This window comes from Schistocerca americana, chromosome 2, assembly GCF_021461395.2.
Source record: "Schistocerca americana isolate TAMUIC-IGC-003095 chromosome 2, iqSchAmer2.1, whole genome shotgun sequence".
NCBI lineage: Eukaryota > Metazoa > Arthropoda > Insecta > Orthoptera > Acrididae > Schistocerca > Schistocerca americana.
In genome coordinates, this window is record NC_060120.1 from 87770270 (window position 1) to 87785903 (window position 15634).

The 15634-nt window shown below is 49.2% G+C and overlaps 1 protein-coding gene across 1 annotated transcript in view; it reads right to left on the minus strand.

Moving 5' to 3' along the window:
- Positions 1 to 11842: 11842 nt before the first annotated feature.
- Positions 11843 to 15634, minus strand: part of LOC124593802 (circumsporozoite protein-like) — a 175208-nt gene continuing 171416 nt past the window's right edge. The window contains exon 3 of the mRNA XM_047132150.1: positions 11843 to 11859. Coding sequence (XP_046988106.1) covers positions 11843 to 11859 — 17 coding nt within the window. The remainder of the gene's footprint in view (positions 11860 to 15634) is intronic.

Here is a 15634-nt window from a genome sequence, read left to right on the forward strand (position 1 = left end):
TAATTTACGCAACCAACCTGTCTTCTAGAATCGAACACAAATAGAAGAAAGTTCTATGAATTTTGCTTCCCCCCAACCCCCACTACCCCGACATCACTCTTGTGTTCAGTAGTTTGGCCAAGTAGACCACTCACTTACGCAACAGTGAAAATCGCTGAAACTGGGGCATGCTAACCTCTGATACTTGCTTATTAAAAAAAGAATTGGTTAATGTACTACACATTGGAGAGTCACGAACATGCCTTGATTACACACCTCTTGGGTCCTGGCGGAGCAGAATTTTCCTCACAGCACTCCATGCCTTGGAAGGAACCTCTGATCGTTCTCGCATCTCATACTACACTTGCATCACTGAACGAATAACTCATGGTTCCTGAAATATTTTTCGGTAGAGGATGAGGTGTCCAGATCTGACTGCCATCGTGGTTTGTTTTGTTACCTGAAATAGACTAAATCACCACAGAAGTAAATCCCAGCTTCATACTCAGCTACATATTACCGGTTGATGAAGGTGACATACGATTTTGCTAGTTTTCGCCCTTTTTACTGGAATGCATTGTGTGGAGCTACATCAAAAGGCTTAGACTTCACAAGTGCACTTCGTTTGGAATGTTGTTTTCGATTCTCGCATGCTATACGAGTCCTTAACTATGAGAATGCTTTTTTGTGATAAATACTTTCCCACTCGTCTGTTTGTTACTATATAATCGTATGACTGTCTCGTTTCCACAAGATATTCATTATAAGGAAATAAGCTGGTGAATTTGAGACTTAAATGGTCACACATAGAAGACATAGATTTTAGTTTTTCTCGTTAAACGGTGTGACTGCAGTTTGCGGTTGAAGATCCATGGTGTTATGAGTGCATTTTGACTCCATTCAGTGATGAAAATATGCCTTGTGTGAGCTTTGATCTAAAAATAGTTTCACTTCCTGGGTCTACCTGATGCAGTGTTTCAGAACCTAATGGATATTCACCTTCCTAATGTGATTCTACGTACAAAATGACTCATTAATATAGCACGTCACGTCGCTATTCTTGCTAGTCCACAGTACTTCTATACCAGCTGACTATCACTCAGAGCTTGATCTAAATTCTGGCTGTCGTTGAGTGCTGTTATCACCTATTAAGTCAATTAATTATTCTGTGTTCAGAATGGTTCAATCAATCATAACGGCATTTATATGCTCTTCTCATTAATATCAATCCCTACTTATCCGTTGGTTTCTTTTGATCTGTTACGAAACACTGGTAGTCCCATCATGTGCTCTTCAGCCCTTGCAGTTCCTTATTCAAGTGTGTGCGCTCTCCTGACATATTATTTAATGTGTGTGAGATACATTCTCACCCAGATACATCTGGTACTGTATTTCATGAGGATCGACATCTTGGCAACGTACGCCAGACGACTGATGTGAATTCTTCCCTTGTCATACTCTGGGTTCAACTCAGAGGTGGCCTTCGAACGGAGCATCTCCCTACAAAAGGTACATTCACTTCCGGGTATGGAATGTTCTACATGGAATTCGTGGGTGGAATGTGCACATCGTGGGGAAGTTATCATTGGAAATTATGAATTGCTGATCGTTCGCTACACTACTTGATGATTTACCAGTTAGAAAGCAGACTTCAGCCACCTGCTTCCTGAAGACGTGACACATCGTTTTACTCCTTCGTTTAATGGTGCTTCCATACTGATTGTTTCTCTGCAAGGTAATCATTCATTCTTGCACTCTCGTATGATTATGCATGTTTGCCGTATTTGTCACAAGATTTTGAACGTGTTTTCCTCCATGTCACACATTATGTATCTGACTGATAACAGACGTATACTTACTGCTTTTCTGCAGTATTCTTCTGGTGACTAGTGTATTCTCCATTGCTATTTGCAGGATTTGGTGTCTCCTGGTGGCATGACCTTCTCTTTTGGGGAAGTCCCTGGTTCATTGATACCTGTGAGACACTTTGTCGGAAGACGACTGTTAGCTGCTAGCTAGAAGGGTTGGACGTGAATTCTTCTCTCCTTCCTAATGCCTGGACACGATATGGGTGGATGATGTGATGTGTTACTTCATGAAATCATCATGTCTCACTGACGTCCCATGTTTGTTTATGCCTCAAGTTGCAGTGTATATGGTCTCCTACCCGTTCTGTCAGCTGATGGTTTGCGTCATACGTCTTTTTTTATCTTACCAACTTCGATCGTCTGCGTATCTTTTCACTTCTCTGATACTCCTAAACACAACTTACATGAAGCAAAGGCCTCCCTATTCAGAATCAGATGGTGGTGGAACTATCTAATTGTACAGGGATCCTACCATTTGCTGGCACTCCTTTTACGTAACAGCTACAATAATTTTCGAATTCAGTTGCATCTGCTGACAGAAGGCCTCAGTCCAAATATTCTTTCCCTGCCAGTATGATCCAATATAACCATCACCTGGTTTGGAATCATAGGATGATCATGGGTACTAACAACGCCCTTGGCATCATGGTGGTTTATTCGTCTTGTTAAAACACAGTGCTAGATCTACTGCTAGCTGCTTAGATGCCTGCAACTGGTGTGAATCAAAAGATGACTGCATGTGATGCTGCTTTCAACCTCCGTGCTGGTCACTATTATTGTGCATTTTTACTATTTCCTCATTTGAGAGAACAGAGGGTGTAATATTCGCACATACAGCCAGAAGCTAAAGTTGAAAGTCTGTAGCTATTCATTTTCCATCAGATTGATATCCTTGTGTTGTTGATTCCTCAAACGATTTTAGTTCAGTCAAATCATTGGCTACAAATTCTTTGTTTGGCGTAATAACAGTAAAAAGAGCGGATAATTACAGCTTCACCATGTAGGTTTATATCGCGGGGTTGTGACAGTTCATGCTACTCCGGTCTTCTTGCCACATTCAGGATTCGTAATGGTCTTAGCTCCTCATCACCTTGCATTAGGACTCGTGGTTTCGTGTCCTCTTTCACGTCACAGGGCAGTGAATCGTCTTGCACCACATGCATTGCCGTCACATCCTCTTCCGCCTTTGGTATCAGCTCCATGGGTGACGACAGCTTTTACAAAACATATCCAGTTCTTGGTTGTAGGGGGGGTGGGGGTGGAAAAGCTGAACCATCAATGGAATTATATTCAGATATTGAGGTGTCTGCTACCTCAGGTTCTGGGTGCTGGTGGTTGTCAGTAATTGCTGTCGAGCTTTATTCAAAGAAGAGGACAGGGGCTGCTTCCTTAGCCACTCTTCCAAATAGACATGGTCCACTAACTCTCAAGAGTTTACTGTTGCTAACAGGAATGTTTCTTAACTTTCACCAGTTTACCTGTACGGATTTTTCACCACTGAATATATTCATCAGTTGCAACGTCACAACTTGCTTCTGCACCACTGTTTATTTCAGCAAGGAGCAGTGCAGTGAATGTAACTTGTATTGAAGCCACCCATTTCATCAACAGAGAAACTGATTTTAGCAAGGTAAGCTCCGCAACTGCAAAATACATGACGCGTAGCACTAAAGCTAATAGTATCACTGTTGTTCCTCAATTTAGGTTATGGACCCTTCTTTTGAAATATTACTTCCTTTCCTTGTTCAGTAGCATCAGATAATAGTGCACTAACAAAACAAGAAATTGGGTGAAGAATATGTAATACCTCGCATTTAAGATTCGATGCACTTTTTGTCATAAGGGATTCGGTTTTCTACCGTTCCCTAAGATGACTTTAGATCAACACCACTTCTGAACTGAGTAGTGTGTAACCCTCCTTATGTTACGTGTACGGTTCTCATACGTGTTTATAAAATGGTGTGATACCAAATTATGGTATAAACACTTCGTTAAACCTAATCCTCATGAGTGCATGCTTGGCTTTCTGAGTCGCCGAATAAAATCATTTGACTTCTCATCTTCCAGACCGGCATGGTAACCCCCCTGCGGGTTCAGGGGTTAGAATAGGCCCGCAGTATTCCTGCCTGTCGTACGAGGCGACTAACAGGAGTCTCAACCGTTTCGGCCTTACGTGATGGTCCACTGTTGGGTTTGACCTCCATATCTCAAAATTTTTCCGAAGAGTGAGCCGATTGGGGAAGAGCGCATTACTTGGTGCATTGTGTCCATTTCGTGTTGAGAACTTTCGCCATCTTATTTGTCGTTGCTTTGCATCCTGCCTGCTCTCCATCTCTTGAGCATGGATACGTTCGTGCGAGCACTTTCCCCCATGCTATGTGCAGTGCCACTTCCTGCACTGATGGCGACCATGGACTACGTCACCTAAAACTCAGCACGGTAGCCAGTCTGTTGTGGTGGGGCCACTATGTACCCTGTTGGCTGTAGCCCCCTGACAACACAGGGATCGCTCTACTGATGCCTGCACCGTTAAATCCCTACGTATGCCAAGGAGTATAAACCCATCTCCCTGGGGCATCTGGACTCCTGGCAATGGCCATCCTGCCAGGTGGCCTTTGCTGTGGCTGGGTGGCGCCCGTGGGGAGGGCCCTTGGTCGGAGTAGGTGGCATCAGGGTGGATGACACACAATGAAGCGTGGTACATCATCTCTTGCTGGTGGCCAGCCACCAGCAGTCTCTAAGCGTTCGAGGGCTCATTTTGAAGCTAACGTTTATGACCCCAAATCGTTCCCCTCCCTGACCAAAGCATGGGGGAACGAAAGGCAATGAATGGAAGTGAATCGTATTCGCCCAGGTATCTCGTCTGTACCAGAGCTGATGGGGAATCCTTTATATCCATGAAGCCCGAGTTCTTCATAGAGCACTTAGAGGACAAGTTCAGGGAGGTGGAGGACTTGTCCAAAATGCGGTACGGTTCAGTCTTGATAAAAACAGCATCCCCTGTGCAGTCACAGGCCTTTATCGCTTGTAAGAAGCTTGGGATGTTTCAGTTACTATCAGGCCCCATAAAAGCTTAAATATGGTCCAGGGAATTATTTTCTTCTGGGGTCTCCTTTTCCAGTCCGATGACGAGCTGCGCGCCAACTTAGAGCGACGAGGTGTCCATTTCGTCCGGCGCGTCCACTGGGGTCTGAGGGATCATCAAGTGGCCACCGGTGCATTCATCTTGGCATTTGAAGGTGACACAGTACCTGAGAAGGTCAAGGTGATGGTCTAACTTCGTGATGTAAAGCCATATATCCCTTCCTCAATGTGGTGCTTCAAGTGTTGGAAGTTCGGACATATGTCGTCGCAATGTTTTTCCAGCCTCGTATGTCGCGATTGTGTTCAACCATCCCATCCTGATAAACCATGTTCCCCGCCTCCCATCTGTGTCAACTGTGGAGAGCACCATCCCCCTTGCTCTCCGGACTGTCCCGTTCTGCAGAAGGAAAGGAAAATAACGGAAATAAAGACCCTGGACAGACTGACCTACATGGAGGCTAAACCGAAATTTTACCGGCTTCATCCCGTGCGCATGATGTCTTCTTATGCCGCCACAGTCACTTCTGCTACAGTTACATCAGCTGCAACACATCCAGTCAACTCTGAGAATCGAAGAGCCACACCTGCCCCCTTGATGGTGGGGGGCACTTCACTCCCTGTTGCTCCTGCTCCATCTACTTCAGAAGCAACAACCCCCCAACCATCGGGGACATCGGTGCCCCCTTCCCAGCCAGGGAAACGTAAGACTTCTTCAGCTACTCTCGCCAGTAAGGGGTCCCTTGGGGACCTCCCTTCACACGTTCCAACCAGTGGAAATGCGGACACCCGCAAGTGGCGGAAACAACCAGTGGTCGCTGGTCGTAGAGCCTCACGGTCGTCGTCCGTCCCTGACACTGACCCAGTGAAGCCTTCCCAGCCTGAACCCCCCAAGACACAATGCGCTAAGCTGAAAATGAAAATGCTTTCCAAGAATCCCGACATTGTGGTGGCACCCGTCCAATTGCTTCCTACAAGCTCTGCGTTTGAATATGAGGTGGAGATTCTGGTGTCCACTGACGACCACGATCTCGCTGGTCCCTCAGACGCAATGGATAGCACTTCCACAGGCGCTCAATTGGAGGCAGCAGGTTACCCAGTAGCGTAACTTGCCTCCACAGTCCCTTCACCCCTTTCTCAGCCATGGACAATACCTTCCTCCAGTGGAACTGCAGCGGCTTCTTCCACCATCTAGTTGAGCTGCGTCAACTTACCAGCCTTCACCCTTTCTACTGCATTGCTCTTCAGGAAACTTGGTTTCCAGCTATGTGAAACCCCTCCCTCTGTGGCTATTGGGGTTGTTATAAGAACCGGGCAGCTTATGAAAGGGTGTCTGGGGGCGTCTGCATCTATGTCCTTCACTCTCTTCACAGCGAGTCCGTCCCACTCCAAACACCTTTAGACTCTGTCGCTGTTCGGGTGTGGCCGCCAAAGGCTGTCACCGACTGCAGTCTTTACCTTCCACTAGATGATGTCCTACAGCATGTCCTGGCTGCGCTGATAACGCAACTGCCGCCACCTTTCCTGTTACTGGGTGAGTTCAACGCCCATAACCCAGTGTGGGGTGGGTCAGTGGCAACAGGTTGAGGTGCCATTGTTCAGAATGTATTGGCACAGCTCGACCTCTCCCTTTTAAATGATGGTGCCTTCACACATTTCAGTGTGGTGCATGGCACGTACTCCGCCATAGACCTTTCGATCTAGAGCCCTAGCCTCCTACCGTCCGTCCAATGGAGTGTGCATGACGACCTGCGTGGCAGTGACCACTTTCTGATCCTTCTGTCACTGCCACAACGTCACTCTTCTGGGAGCCCTTGCAGATGGGCTATGAATGAGGCTGACTGGGATTAGTTCTCCTCCTTTGCCGCTATTGAGCTTCTTTTTAATGACGTCATTGATGCGGTGGTGCACTCGGTCACCACCGGCATCGTTACTGCCGCTGAATCTGCCATTCCCCGTTCTTCAGGGTACCCTCGACGGCGGACTGTGACTTGGTGGTTGCCTGAGATTCCTGAGGCCATTAAAGATCGCTGGCGGGCGCTCCAGTGTCACAAGCGGCATCCATCTTGAGAAAACCTTGTCGCCTTTAAACGACTCCGTGCGCGTGCCCGCTGCATCATTCGCTAACACAAGCAGGAGTGCTGGGAGCGGTATGTGTCCACCAATGGCCTCCCTGTCTCTCCATTGCAGGTCTGGGCCAATCTTTGATGCCTGTATGGCTATCGGACCCCTGTAGCGTCCCTGCGCTCTCACTCAATGGAGCAGTTTGTACCGTTTCCAACGTAATTGCAAACAGCTTGGCAGAGCATTTTGCTATGAGTTCCGCTTCTGCGAATTACCCACTGGCCTTCCGCTCCATTAAAGAGTGTATGGAACGTCGGAGCCTTTCATTCCGCACTCACCATCCTGAATCATGCAATGTTCCGTTCAGTGAGAGGGCAAGTCAGTGCCCTAGCCGCTTGCCCTGATACATCTCCTGGGCCAGATCGCATCCACTGTCAGATGCTGAAACACCTTTCAGTCGACCGCCAGCGGCGCCTCCTCGACCTTTACAGCCGTCTCTGGGTCGAGGGTGAGTTTCTGTCGCAATGGCGGGAAAGCATTGTCATCCCTATTCTGAAACCTGGCAAGAACACTTTGGGGGTGGACAGCTACCGCCCCATTAGCTTCAACAAACTTCTTTGCACGTTGCTTGAAGGGATGGTGAGCTGGCAATTGAGTTGGGTACTCTAGTCTTGGGGCCTTCTGGCCCCGTCTCAGGGTGGGTTCCGTAAAGGCCGCTCTGCCGCCGACAATCTGGTGCGGATGGAGTGAGCCATCCTTAGAGCCTTTTCCTGCCATCAGCACCTGGTCGCTGTCTATTTCGACATGCGGAAGGCATATTATACGACATGGCGTCGTCACATCCTCTCTTCGCTTCATGGTTGTGGTCTTCAGCGTCCCCTGCCGATTTTCATCCGAAATTTTCTGTGGCATCGTACCTTCCACGTGCAAGTCGCGGCCTCTCATAGTTCATCCCGAATTCAGGAGAACGGGGTGCCACAGGGATCTGTTTTAAGTGTCTCCATGTTTTTAATAGCAGTTACCGGGCTCGCTGCGTCGGTGGGAACGTCTGTCTCAGCGTCCTTGTATGCTGACGACTTCTACCTCTACTATAGCTCCATTGGCATTGCAGCTGCTGAACGTCAGCTGCACGGCGCTATCTGCAAGGCGCATTCTTGGGCTGTAGCGCATGGCTTCCGGTTTTCGGCTGCCAAGACCTGCGTTACGCATTTCTGCAAGCGACGCACGGTTCACCCGGAGCCACGACTTTATCTTGACTGCTAGCTTATTGCTGTGGTGGAGACACACAGGTTTATGGGACTGGTTTTTGATTGCCGGTTGACTTGGCTGCCTCGTATTCGGCATCTTAAACAGATGTGTTGGCGGCATCTAAATGCTCTAAGATGGTTGAGCCACACCGGCTGCGGTGCCGACCGATCTACTCTCTTACGGCTCTACCAGGCGTTAATCCAGTCTCGTCTGGATTATGGGAGCCTGGCTTATGGTTCAGCATCCCCTTCGGCGTTGAGGGTGCTGGACCCAATCCTTCACAGCGGTATACGCCTTGTCACTGGTGCTTTCCGAACAAGTCCTGTGCACAGCATACTTGTGTAGACAAGTGTCCGTCCACTACAGTTACGGCGCCAACGTTTACTGGCCACTTAGGCTGCCCATGTTTTTAGCTTGCCTGGGCATCCAAATTATCGTCTCCTGTTCCCGCAGCCGGTCGTCCATCTGCCAGAACGTCGGCCCCGGTCGGGTTGTACGATCGTGGTCTGTGTCAAAGAGCTTCTCTTCGTGCTTGGGGGTTTTCCCTGTTCCACCTCCTTTCCGGGCCCCTTTGCGTACACCGCCGTGGTGTGTTCGTCGCCCTTGCCTTTGGCTCGAGTTGGCACAGGGCCCGAAGGACTCAGTCGTTCCGGAGGCCTTCCGCCGCCGCATTTATTCCATCCTACCCACGTATCAGGGCTCTGGCGTTGTATACACTGACGGTTCGATGGTTGCTGGTCGGGTCGGTTATCCTCTAACTCTAGGGCACCTTTACGAAAAACGATCCTTGCCAGCTGGCTGCAGCGTTTTCACTGCTGAGCTGGTCGCCATCTTCCGTGCCCTACGATATATCCGCTTCTGCTCAGGTGAGTCCTTAGTTATCTGTAGCGACTCCCTGAGCAGTTTACGAGCTATCGTCTAGTGTTTCCCTCGCTCCCGTCTATGGGACACTGAATGGCGCCAGCTGCCCATGTCAAACTAACTCCGCCCTATCAAGGAGACGACGACTGTGTGGCGGTTATCCATGCGAGTCTCTCTCAAGGAGTCTATTGCCCTCTGCCAGCTGCGCATTGGGCACACTCGGCTGACGCACGGCCACTTACTTCGCCGTGAGGACCCACCTCTGTCGCTGCGGCTCCGTTTTTTCTGTGGTCCACATTTTGTTGGAGTGTCACCTTTTAGCTGTGCTCAGGCAGACTTTAGCGCTGCCTGATACGCTCCCTGTCCATTTAACAGATGACTGCCATGGCGGACTTAGATTTGCGTTTTATTCGGGCAGGGGTTTTTTGTCATTTACTCTGAGTGTTTATGTTCTTATTTTTGAGTGTGGCCTTTGGCCTATGGTTTTAGACTGAGTTTTTAAATTGTTTCTCGATGGTTGGCTTTTTCTTTTTTTTCCTCTATGGTCGGTCAACCACCGTCACACTCTTTGTGGTTTTAATTTTTGTCTGTTCTTTGAGTTTTTCTTGTCCTGTGTCGTCTGTTGTCTCCATTATCAGTCTTTTTTACTCTGTGTGGGTGTTTTTAAGTTATGGAACAAGTGACTGATGACCGTTGCAGTCTGGTCCCTTAAATCCCACAAACCAAACAACCAAGCAACCGGCATGATTAGTGCACCAGACAGTGTTAGAGAATTTAATGGACACTGACAACTTCCATGTAGACAAAGCTTGCGTTCATTGAAACATATAGGAAACCTTTCACCGAAATATCAATATGATTTTCCCAATTCTCCCTAACATCAAACACGTACGGTAAACTGCGTGATCAGGCGGCAAGAGTTTCATTCGTTAAATAAGAAATCTCAGTTCATTTCAGTATAAAAACGGGTGTTCCTATATGTATATTTACCTCGTTGAATTTCTGAAAATAATTTCGATTGACTTCAGCTTTTATAAGTAGTCACTGGTACAGAAAGCCAACTTGCAGCTGTAAGCTGCTCCTCCGATAAAGTGATTTCTGGGTGAACTAGGGCATGGAATTCTTCGGCTTAGTTGAAGAACGTAGTTGAACGACAGTTTATGGAACACAGTTTCTGAATGACTACTGCTCGATTGACTGCTACCTATTCTTGATGCAATATGCAGCTCTTCATCAGTTCAACGTGCTCCAGATACTGGCTGTTCTCGCGAGAGTTCTTCGCATTTATAAAGTCGATATAATCTTCTTGAAGGTTTTTAGGATGACAGAATAACTCCTCATGCGTGGTACAAGGTCTTCTGGTGAAACATTCTTCTTAGCTGTCGTCCTGTTCCTTCGAGAAGTGTTCAGAAAGTCATGTGGTACTTACACAATGCAGCGGTTCTTGAGTTCTCATTCAGGTGTACATTGTCACCTGACAAAGTACTACTTGTTGTGGATGATATGCTCCCATCCACAGATATTTCTGGTGCTGTATTTTAACGATCGATTTATGACAGTGTGCAATGTGTCTTTGTCAGTTGCTCCTCAGAGGTATTCTGAGTTACTTAGGTGTGGCTGTTGAGCACAACTTCTCCGTAAGTGGTGCACTCGTTTTCACATAGTGTGCTCCTCCTAGAATTCGTGAATGAATGGAATGCATGCGTTTTCCAGCAGCTTTTACTGAGAACGACTCCCGGTTGACTCCCGGTTGACTCCCGGTTGACTCCCGGTTGACTCCCGGTTGACTCCCGGTTGACTCCCGGTTGACTCCCGGTTGACTCCCGTCTCTGTTTTGCCACTTGAAATAGCTTGACTTCTACATAACTAGGCCTACTTAACGCTACACCTTCATTCGGGTAAGGACACTCTGTTTGATATTTTGATGGAGCTTTTCTTGCTGATTACATTCCTTCATATGGTAAACGCCCATTGACACGGTCTCCCTACCACGTGATCTCTGATACTGTATGCGTCACAATATGTTGAACGTCGTTGCCACCATGTTACACGCTGTGTTTGTTTGATGGATAGTGCAAGTACAGTTTATCTTTTTCCTGCAGTGTTCTGTCAGTGAGAGACATCTTTTGCATCGACCCGCACTATCCGTAGGAGTCGGTTTTCATAAGCTGGCCGTGGGGAACCTGTAGGAAAATGTCCTTTTGCACAGCGCTGGTGGTAGCCGTAAGGTGGTTTGTTTGAATCCAATAATAAAACATATCGCGGATTACGGAAATACGATACGATATGTACCATGGAAGAATTTTTTTTTTACTGTACCCCATAATTCTGTCTTACTACCGGAGGAACCTGAGAAAACAGTGAAACAAAACGTCCTTCAGTGTCACGGGGCATTTACTCGTTTCACAAACAATATTTCCCACAACATTTCTCACAGACCGGTAAAGCTGTGTTAATACATGACGGAATAATGGAATAGCTTCTCCTTCAATTTTCATTCCGAATCAGGCAGCCTTCTGGTCGCGTGTCGTTCTATGCGACGAGTCGGAGACAAAATGTAGGCAGGTGGCCAACCGCCTGCAACTGGGCGCGTAATCGTGAACGCAGCCTACACCTACCGAACATCAAAAATTAGTAGGCTCATGTGTCACCAGTGCAGCAGCGTGATGGCATGTTGTTGAGTCTTACAGAGGCGAGACTTGGTGCCATACCTGGTCATGATTTCTGACTAATGTATATATTTATTTGATGCGCATTTCTGAAAACAAAGAAACTTACATTATTTATTAGCCTGACTACAATACCAGAAAAGGTATTAAAGAAAATTTCTTCTTAAAAATTTGTCTTACGTCCCTATTTTTTTCAGTGAAAGAGGTAATTAGCACAAGTCTTTAAATTTGAATCGGACCTTTTTAGATTCTATAAGGTTAAAGTCTCCAGATTAGTACTATGGACTATGACAGTAATATTGCTTTCATTTATTACTTCATCTGCATTTCCTTGCTTTAATGTGAGATGACACAAAATTCAGCATCTGTTACTAAGCGTAATAAGACACTGTTGCTGATCGAGCTGAGTGCTGAACAGCTTCTTTTCGACAATGACACTGCTGGGATCAACAACTCCGGTAAAAATTGTCGACATTGGTGTTTTTCTTCTTTTTTTTCCTTTATTGTAATTTTAAACACCTATACAGGCGGGCTGTCAGCAGCATAGTTCGCTGCTCTTCAGCCTTAAGTGGAACAATAAACATGACAGAGAGGCGATATATACAATACAAAAAACGGTGGGCAAAAAAGTGGAGATACAAAAAAACAAGAAACAAGAAGCCGTTCACGTTGGACGAAAATACACTAACACTTGGAGACACGGCGCACAAAACACGGAGAACGGCGACGGCACATGGGAACAGTTGAGTTGTAACTGCACGAAACACAAAACGATGCACACACACTAAACACTGATGGCGATGATCTCCAGCGCGCGAATGTTCACTGAGCGTGTGCGAGTCCGGGGACCTGCCAAGAGAGGAGGTGGAGGAGGAGGAAGGGGAAATGGGAGAGGGGAGAGCAGAGATGCCATGGGCAAAGGAGAGAGGGGGAGGGGAAGCCCGGGGGAGAGGGTAGGACGGAGGCGGGAAAGGAAAGAGAAGGGAAGGGAAAGGGGGGAGGGAGGGTGCCTAACGGAAAGGACACAGGAGGTGGGGGGGGGAGGATCAAAGTTGATAGGAGGGGTAGATGCAGGGGAGGAGGACATCATCAGGGAGGGGGAGCTGGCGGAAGCCACCTTGGGAGAGGGTAAGGAGGGTAAGGAGGGTTGAGAGATGGAGACCAGGTGGGACATGGGAATACAGGCGCAGCAGCAGGCGGGGGTGGGTGAGGATTGGGGAGACGAGCATGTGAGGGGGGTCGAGTTTACGGGAGGTGTACAGGATCCGTATCCTATCAAGGAAAAGGAGGAGGTGGGGGAAGGGGATGAGATCATACAGGATCCACGTGGGGGAGGGGAGACGGATGCGATAGGCGAGGCGGAGAGCATGGCGTTCAAGGATTTGGAGGGATTTATAAAAGGGAGAGGGGGGCGGAGATCCAAGCCGGATGGGCATAAAAGGATAGGGCGGATGAGGGATTTATAGGTGTGGAGGATGGTGGAGGGGTCCAGACCCCACGTACGGCCGGAGAGGAGCTTGAGGAGATTGAGTCGGGAGCGTGCCTTGGCTTGGATTGTCCGGAGGTGGGGAGTCCAGGAGAGGCGACGGTCGAGGGTGACGCCAAGGTACTTAAGGGTGGGAGTGAGGGCGATAGGACGGCCATAGATGGTGATGTAGAAATCAAGGAGGCGGAAGGAAGGGGTGGTTTTGCCTACAATGATCACCTGGGTTTTGGAGGGATTGACCTTGAGCAACCACTGGTTGCACCAAGCGGTGAACTGGTCAAGATAGGATTGGAGAAGGTGTTGGGAGCGCTGTAGGGTGGGGGCAAGGGCAAGGAAGGCGGTGTCAACGGCAAACTGGAGAAGGTGGACGGGGGCTGACGGCGGCGGCATGTCCGCCGTGTACAAAAGGTACAGAAGGGGGGAGAGGAGGGAGCCTTGGGGCACACCGGCAGAGGGGAAAAAGGTGTAGGAATCTGAGTTATGGACGGTGACATAGGAAGGACGGCAGGAGAGAAGGGAGCCGATCAGACGGACGTAGTTAATGGGAAGGGCGAAGGTTTGGAGCTTGAAGAGGAGACGGGAATGCCATACGCGGTCATAGGCACGTTCGAGGTCCAGGGAGAGGAAGATTGCGGAGCGACGGGAATTAAGCTGTTCGGAAAGTAGATGAGTGAGGTGAAGGAGAAGGTCGTCGGAAGAGAAGGACGGCCGGAAGCCACACTGGGTGACGGGAAGGAGGCGGTGCTGGCGGAGATGCTGGTGGATGCGGCGGGTGAGGATAGATTCCAGGATCTTGCTGAAGACCGAGGTAAGGCTGATGGGGCGGTAGGAGGAGACGGAGGACGGTGGTTTGCCGGGTTTAAGGAACATGAGGATACGGGAGGTTTTCCACAGGTCGGGGTAGTAACTGGTGGACAGTGGACAGGACTACATTGTAGAGCCTGGCCAGGGTGGAGAGGAAAGAGACAGGAGCTTCACGAAGGTGACAGTACGTGACACGATCGTGACCAGGAGCGGTGTTGCGTTTTGTGCGGAGTGTAGCAATGAGATCCTGTGTAGTGATAGGGGGATTGAGTTCCATGTGTGCAATGTTGTCCAAGTACTGGAAACCAGGAGCGAGGGGAGGGGAAGAGGTGTCAGTTCGATCGCGGATATCCGGGAAGAGGGAGTAATAGAACTGGGGATCATCGGGGATGGAAAATACATCAGAGAGGTAGGAGGCAAAGTGTTTGGCCTTACTAAGGGAGTCAGGGAAAGGGTGATCATCATGGAGAAGAGGATAGTAGGGGGAGGGTTTAGTTCCGGTAAGGCGACGGAAGACCGACCAGAATTTGGACGAGTTGATTGGTAGGGTAGCATTTAAACGGGTGCATGTCTGTCGCCAGTCCCGGCGTTCCTTAGCCACGAGCAAAAGACGAATGTGTCGCTGGAGTTGCCGGTGGCGTCATAGTGTGTCCGGGTCACGCGTGCGTAGGAAGGCACGGTAGAGATGACGGGATTCACGGAGGAGGAGAACGGCCTGTGGGGGTAAGGTAGGACGGTGGGGGTGGATGGCGACAGTAGGGACGTGGGCCTCAACGGCCTCAGACAAGGTCTGCTGGAGAAAGGAGGTGGCATGGGTGACATAGTCAGGGTGGTGGTAGGTGAGAGGGTGGCTATCAACCTGGGTGAAAAGGGTATCCCGGTAGGCATTCCAGTCGGCTCGGGAATAGTCGTGGACATACTTACGGTGAGGGTCAGTACGAGGGTCGGGCCGAGGGCGACGACCGTCTGAAACGGTGAGGAGGACAGGGAGATGGGGGGTCGCTACCAATAGGCTCCAGGACATCCACCGTTATGCGGCCAAGGAGGTTGGGGGAGGAGAGGATAACATCAGGAGTGGAGTTGGATTCGGGACAGGTGTGCTGGGGGATGGGAATGAGGTCGCCTTGAAGGGAGGAGAGGAACCGATGCCACCGCCGTAACTGGGTTGCGGAACGACTATGGATGTTGAGGTCGGCGGTGATCACGTAGGAGGAGAAGGTATGGTCTGTGTGGGAGAGGAAGTCGAAGGGAATAAGGGCGTTAGGGCGGACATAGATGGTGGCGCAGGTAACGGTAAGGCCAGGGAAGAAGAGACTAAGGATCAGGTGTTCAGTGGGGTCGGGAAGGAGAGGTTGGCGCCGAACGGGGGTCTGGCGACGGTGCCCAATGGCAACTCCGCCACGCGCAATTGGGAGGGGATTATCGGAGCGGTGGAGGAGGTAGGGCGAAGTGTGGACGGTGTGGTGGGGTTGGAGGAAGGTTTCATTAAGGAGGAAGGCGTCCATGCGGTGGGTGGCAAGGGTATGGAGAAAGGAAAGAGGTTCTCGTTGGCGGGAAGGGAGCGGAAGTTGTTG